At 44.7% G+C, this 7,572-nt stretch overlaps 1 protein-coding gene across 1 annotated transcript; it reads left to right on the forward strand.

Moving 5' to 3' along the window:
• The first annotated feature begins 323 nt into the window (after positions 1–323).
• LOC130708895 (lysine-specific demethylase 4D-like) lies at positions 324–1,889 on the forward strand. The gene has a single exon (XM_057553295.1). It carries the CDS (start codon positions 324–326, stop codon positions 1,887–1,889), a length of 1,566 nt encoding a protein of 521 aa, XP_057409278.1.
• Positions 1,890–7,572: the final 5,683 nt, after the last annotated feature.

A 7,572-nucleotide genomic window follows, 5' to 3' on the forward strand; every position in this document is an offset into this window, starting at 1 on the left:
CAATTCTGCCCTGAAGACACTGCATTTGGGATACCCAGCCAGGGCTGGGTGATTCACTAGATCTCAAGAGGACAGAGCCAAGGGTCAACCAAGGACATCACAGACTTGCAGGCTCAGCCGGCATCAGTCCTGAGCAAGGCTTCTGCCCAGCGTGGAGTCCCCTGGAGAATCAGCAAGCCTAAGAAATATTATCAACTCATTGCATTAAAGTCTACTGCGGGTTCCTGCTGATATACTCCAACCCATTTTTGAAAAAGTAGTGTTTTCCAGCATCCTCACCTGCCCAGAACATACATCAGAACTTGAGAGTTTCCTGCTTATTAATGAAAGCTATGAAGTCTAAGTCGAACTGGGCCCGGAACCCAAGTTGTAGAATAATGGTATTTCATCCAACCAAAGAAGAGTTTAATGATTTCGATAAATACATTGCTTATATGGAATCCCAAGGTGCACACCGAGCAGGCGTGGCGAAGATCATTCCACCCAAGGACTGGAAAGCCAGACAGACCTATGATGATATCAGTGACATCTTAATAGCCGCTCCCCTCCAGCAGGTGACTTCTGGGCAGGCAGGTGTGTTTACTCAATACCACAAAAAGAAGAAAGCCATGACCGTGGGTGAGTACCACCACTTAGCAAATAGTGCAAAATACCGGACTCCACCACACTTTGATTTTAAGGAGCTGGAGCGAAAATATTGGAAAACACGCCTCTATGATTCACCAGTATATGGTGCGGACGTGAGTGGCTCCTTATTCGATCAAAACACGGAGCAGTGGAACCTTGGACACCTGGGAACCATTCAGGACCTGCTGGAGCAGGAGTGCGGAGTGGTCATTGAAGGCGTCAACACCCCGTACCTGTACTTCGGCATGTGGAAGACCGCCTTCGCCTGGCACACGGAGGACATGGACCTTTACAGCATCAACTACCTGCACTTCGGGGAGCCCAAGACGTGGTACGCGGTGCCCCCGGAGCACGGCCGGCGCCTGGAACGCCTGGCCAGGGAGCTGTTCCCGGGCAGCGCGCGGGGCTGTGAGGCCTTCCTGCGGCACAAGGTGGCTCTCATCTCGCCCACGGTCCTCAAGGACAACGGCATCCCCTTCGATCAGGTCACTCAGGAGGCTGGAGAGTTCATGGTGACCTTTCCCTATGGCTACCACTCTGGCTTCAACCATGGCTTCAACTGCGCGGAAGCCATCAATTTCGCCTCCCCGCGCTGGATCGATTATGGCAAAGTGGCCTCGCAGTGCAGCTGCGGGGAGGCCCGGGTCGCCTTCTCCATGGACGCCTTCGTGCGCATCCTGCAACCGGAGCGCTACGAGCTGTGGAAACGCGGGCAGGACCGGACCGTGGTGGACTACACGCAGCCCACGGCGCCGGACAGCCAGGTCCTGAACGCCTGGAGGGAGGTCCGAGCGCCCGCGGGAGCCGCTCTCGGCCAGAGGCACCACCTGCCCCGCCGCGCTCTGCGCCCCCGTAGGGCTGTAGCCGCGGGCGGTGGGACCAGCCACCGAGTCCCTGCGCGTTCTGTGTCCCGGCGCCCCTCGCCGGCCCGGGGTTCTTGCTCTGCCGCCCAGTTCGGGGATGCGGTCACCAGCACCTCCGGGGAGCCCGGCCCGACCCAGCCGCCGACCCCAGGTCCATCCGCCCCGGATCGCCCCCCAGCTGGAAGATGTGGCCCTCGTAGTCGTCCTTGGGAACAGGGCACTGAGGAGCCAGCTGCTCCCCCCAGGGCTAAGAGGAGGCTTTCCTTAGACACAGATCAGGACCCAGAGGCTCAGCCCCTGCCTGTGGATGCACCCTCGCCGGACAGCGCCACCCCGCTCAGCCCTGGGCTGCAGCATCCCGCCATGGCTTCTGGCTGTGGTTGTGGCCCTGTCCCCTAAGCCCAGGGGATGTCTTTCTACCCCACTGCTCCTGCGTGGGGATCCTTTGAGACTGGTCACATTTACATTTCAGAGCTTTGGGTATTTGCAGGTCACTAGTCTTGCGTGAGAGTGCCTCTTGTGCTGCCGCTGGACGGGCTGGGTCCGTGGTGTTTACCAAATTCTGCAAAGTTTGTTCTTCCTTCCAGACCCTGGAATCTTTGGACACTGCTAACTCCTGTGTCACAAACTGAGGTTTCATGCACTGGACACTCTAGTGGCTCTGGGAACTAGGTCCTGCTGAGGTCGCCAGAGCCCAATCTACCTCACACTCCCATCCTGTGGGCCGGCTCTGGATGCTGCTGAACTTCTAAAGAACCCTGGGCTTTGATTACTCTCCAGTCTCTCTCCTTTTCCTCTTCCCCCTTCCCTTCCCACTTTTCTTGCCAAACTAGGCCCTTTTGACTAATTAGGTCAGTAGAGACTCAGATAATAACTGATAAACTTTCTGAGTCTTTGATGTACTGATAATGTGTACTCTGCCAGTATGGTAACTAGAATGTTAAAATCTGACTTTATTAAATATATTAAAGATAACCAGAATGTTAAAATCTGACTTTATTTTTTGTGTTGTTCAGTCAGTCAACTGAGAGGTGGTCGTTTTTTCTGCACTTTTCTTAATAATTATATCAAAACATTTCAAGCAAAACTTATTTTTATGAGCTTGTTGCCTTGTGTGATGTTCCTGAGTGACTTTGGGGTTGATTGTTGGGTTCCAGCTGGCTGGGTGGGTTGGGGTATTTGGTTTGCAGCCCGATCTGAAGGATGACTTGGTGGGAATCACCTGGCACTTGGCTGATCCAAGTTGCTAGGAGAGATGAGCAAACATAGGACAAAAAGTGCCAGCCTGTGAAAATCTTCTCTCCAAGTCTCCACTGCCTTCTCAATGCTGTATGTATATTTCACATGGTTAAGTCATTGATACATCCCAATAAACCAATCCACAAATAAAGGAACAAGACAATTTCAAGTGGGCATATGTTCTGTGAAGAGATTAAAGGGCATGGGATGCTAGTGCAGAATGGGCAGTGTGGTTCTGGTGGTCAGGGAATACTTCATAGAGCAGGAGGCTTTTCTGAGTCCCAAATGACAAGAAGGAAGGTCCGGAGCTGATTTCCACTTGGATGAAACAGCACGTGTAACAGCCCTAACATAGAGCTTGGTGTTTTTGTGTGGATAGAGAGGAAGCTCATTTGTGTCTGGGGCACTGAGAAGGGAGAGGCAGGGTCCAGGGTATGCAGGACCTTGTAGCTCATGTGAAATATTTGAGTTTTTTTCAACTTGAAATGAGAAGGCATTGGAAGTTTGAAACAGCACTTGACATGATATAATTTGCACATTTAACTAATCACCTTAATTGTTCTGTGGACCCCTTGGGGGCAGGAGAAGTAGTTAGAACATCTAAGTAATACAGGTGAGAATTGATGGTTACTGACTTAGGTCATATTGTTGAAAATGCACAGAAGTGGCCAAACTCAGAATAAATTTTGGAAATTGAACATGATAGTTTGAATGCAGAAGGAAACATTTCAGAGAATCAAACCACATCTCTCTTCCCTCCAGCTCTCCCCTACAGAAGTGCAGTAAGATTCTGGAATTTGAAGCACCATGTAAAAGTAAAGGCAGCAGTAATGAAAAAGTTAGGCTTGTTTGAAGGTCTGATTGAGGAGTAGCAAAAGCCCATGTCTCATCCCTATCACCATGCAGCTAGGCAGCACTTTGGTAGTATATTCTGTGGAAAACTGAAGCTGAGAGACTGAACTCAGGATCCTCAGTGGAGGATGGCAGTGAGATCTTTGGCTGGAAAGATGATTAAGCCCTGTATTCAGATTGTGGAACTGCATGATGGAAGCAGACTGGAATTACTGGGAAGGCAGCAGCCCTGGAGAGCAACTGGACCATAGTAGATCTCATATGAGCAAGGAGTAAACTTTCATGTGATAAGGAACTGAGATCTTGAGGGCTTTTGGTCCTTTCATTTAGGTCAGTTGTGGATATGGCAGTGCAGAGAAATAAGGGAACACTGAAAAATCTCTATGAAGACAGTAGCCTGGCTCATATTGCTATTTTAAATTTTAGAAACTGAAATTTTCCTTGTTATATTTCAGGGATATCACAATCTCTTCCCGGCAGATACACACGCCAAATAGCCTAGGATAACAAAATTGGGGGTTTTGAAGGCCAAGAAACAAAAATAAACTTCAGAAAATATTTCTTCCACTACACTCCTTATGTTTTCACTCACTATACTTGAAACAAAATTTCCTTTGCCCAATAAAGAGAAGCAATGTTAAAAATACAGTTTAGTTTTACCAGTATACTGGTTCCTAAATTAGTCTTCTTGACCTAAGTAGGCATTTCTCAAAAGAAGATATACAAATGGCCAACAGGCCCATGAAGAGATGCTCAACGTCGTTAATTATTAGAGAAATGCAAATCAAAACCACAGAGGGGTATCACCTCACACCTGTCAGAATGGCCATCATCAAAAAGTGTACAAATAATAAATGCTGGAGAGGGTGTGGATGAAAGGGAACGCTCTTACACTTTCGGTAGGAATGCAAATTGGTTCAGCCACTATGGAAAACTGTATGGAGGTTGCTTAAAAAAACTAAAAATAGAGCTACCATATGATCCAACAATCCCATTCCTAGGCATATATCTGGAAAAGACGAAAACTCTAATTCATAAATATACATGCACCCCAGTGTTCACAGCAGCCCTATTAACAATAGCCAAGACATGGAAACAAACCAAGTGCCCATCAACAGATGATTGGTTTAAGAAGAAGTGGTATATACGTACCGTGGAATATTACTCAGCCACAAAAGTATGAAATATTGCCACTTGCAGCAGCATAGATGGACCTAGAGAATATCATACTAAGTGAAGTAAGACAGAAAAACACAAATATATCACTTATATGTGTAATCTAAAAATCAATACAAGTGACTCTATATACAAAACAGAATCAGACTCACAGACATAGAAAACAAACTTGTGGTTAGCTAAGGGGAAAGGGAACAGGGGAGGGATAAATTAGGGGTATGGGATTAACAGATACACACGACTGTACAGAAAACAGATAAGCAACAAGGATTTGCACAAAAAAACAAAACAAACAAAAAACCCCCCAAGGATTTGCTATATAGCACAGGGACCTATATTCAATATCTTGTAATAACCTATTATGAAAAATAATCTGAAAAAATATGTATATAACAATCACGATTCTGTACACCTGCGACTAACACAATATTGCAAATCAATTATACTTCCATTAAAAAAAAATTAGTCTTCTTGAAAGGATCAGGGGCTGGGGGTGGTGATGAAGGGGGTTCATCAAGCAATTCTATTGAAAATTCTATTTTATTTCAAGTCAACCGGCACACTCATTTAGATTCTCACAATCTGGGCCACTCTTCTCAGGAAAAGATACCCAGATTCAGCTCTTCTTCCATGGTCAGTAAGTTGTTGCTATACTTAATCTTGGAGAAGCAAGGGACAATGACAATGACAATTACATAAAGGCAAGGATAGAGCCACCTTTGTTCTCACTGCCATGATCTCTCTTAGGCCTCTCTCCACTCCTGAGAAATAATAATCACGAGTCCAGTGTATATTCATCAAGTTTGTAGACAAAAGGCTACGAAATCGAAAGTAGTATGTCGTGTGGTTTAAACAACGTACCCCCGCCATCACCTTTTAAAAAAGTCAATATTACAGTTACAAGATCTAAAGACTTTCCTATCTATAGTCCCTAGTCAGTTTAACAACGTCCAGTAGATCTGTGTAATTTATTTTATTTTATTCGTTCTGCGGCTGATGGACAATAGAGTTATTTGCAAATCTTTGTTATTTCAAACTATGCTTTACAGAACAGCTTTGTATATAGGATTACTGGGTTGTATTTATGTTCACTTTTAACTTTTTAGGAAAAGCCAGCTTGCCCTCCAATTTCTACCTCTATTGGCAGTGTGGGAGAGTTCTGGTTTCTCCATATCTTGACCCACTTTTTTATATTGTCAGACCTAATCAAAATGGGCAGAGAATAGCTTCTCTGATCATTAGTGATCCTGCACATCTTCTTGTATTTATTGGCCATTTGGATTTCCTCTTTTCTGAATTACCTGTTCTAAAGCTCTACCTACTTTTTTTGGTTTGACTATTTTTTGTTGTTGTTATGTAGAAGTTATGTGATATTCAGGATACTAATTCTTTCTCTATTTCATGTATGATGACAAACTTCTCCTAGACTGTAATTTCTTTTAATTTTTTACGTCATTGTATGAGTCAGGGTTCTTCAGAGTAATAGAACCGATAGGAGATATATGTATAGCTCTTAGTAGAGGAACTCATTCATTTGGCTATGGAGGCTGAGGAATCCCATGATCTGTCAGATGGGCCGTCTGCAAGATGGAGAACGGGGAATATGGTTGAGTTCGAAAGCCTGGGAACCAGGAGTGCCCATGTCAGATGTCCTAAAGCAAGAGAAGACGGATGCGTCTGCTGAAGCAGAGAGAGTAAATTCACCCTTACTCTGCTCTTTTGTTGAATCTGGGCTCTCAGTGGTTTGGGTGATCCCACCTGCAGTGGTGAAGGCGCTCTTTACTCAGTTTACTGATGCAAGTGCTAATCTCTTCCCGGAAGAGCCATGCAGAACACACAGAAGTGATGCTTTACCAGCTATCTGGGCATCTCTTAGCCCAGTCTACATGTGAAATTAACCATCACAGTCATTAGTTTGGAATCATTTAAATATATCAGACATTCCCATCATGGTGCTTTTGGTTCTCTAAGCCATTGTTCCACCCTGAGTTCATAAAGACATTCTTCAATATTTTGTTTTAAAATTCTGTGTTGTATCTGTCTGTAATGCACCTCAAATTTATTTATGTAAGTGGTATGAGGTCGAGCTCCAATTCCACCCCCCAAAATAGTGACAATGCCACTACCACATATTGAATAGCCCATCCTTCCCCATTGCTTTGCTACACTACCTCCATCATAGGCAGACTCCCACATATCCATGTGTCTGTGTCTGGCCTCTCTATTCTGTACATAGATATATTTGTCCATTGAAGCTCAAATATCACAGTTCGGTAGAGGAGAAGTCACCCCTCTTTGTTCTTCTTTTAAGGAATCATCTTGGAGATTCTTGCTTGAATACTTCCCTACTTACTAGATCTGTCACCTTGACCAAGTTTCTTAATATCTCCTTGATGCGGTTTCCTCATATGAGAAATAGGGTTCATAGGATTTCCCTTATAGGGTCATTATGAAGATAAGGCGTAAATAAATTATTCTATGCAGAGTGCATTGAACAGTGTCTGGCATTAGATAGTCACCGTATATTAGCTATTTTTAATAATATTTGTTCTGTTAGAGGTACAGAGAAACTTCTGTGGATCAAAATCAATGAAAAAGAGAGTGAAAAGACAAATCAAAGAGTGAGAACAGATATCATGTTACTCATACCCAGTAAAGAAGTAATAAGCAGAACGTATAACTACTACCAAGACAGACAACCCAGCAGAAAAATGGACAAAATACTTGATGAGGCACTTCCTGAAGGAGCACCCCTAATCAGCCAATAATCATCAGAAAAATTGGTTCACCCCTATTAGTAACCAAGTAAATGCAA

Source organism: Balaenoptera acutorostrata, chromosome 9 (genome assembly GCF_949987535.1).
Source record: "Balaenoptera acutorostrata chromosome 9, mBalAcu1.1, whole genome shotgun sequence".
Lineage (NCBI taxonomy): Eukaryota > Metazoa > Chordata > Mammalia > Artiodactyla > Balaenopteridae > Balaenoptera > Balaenoptera acutorostrata.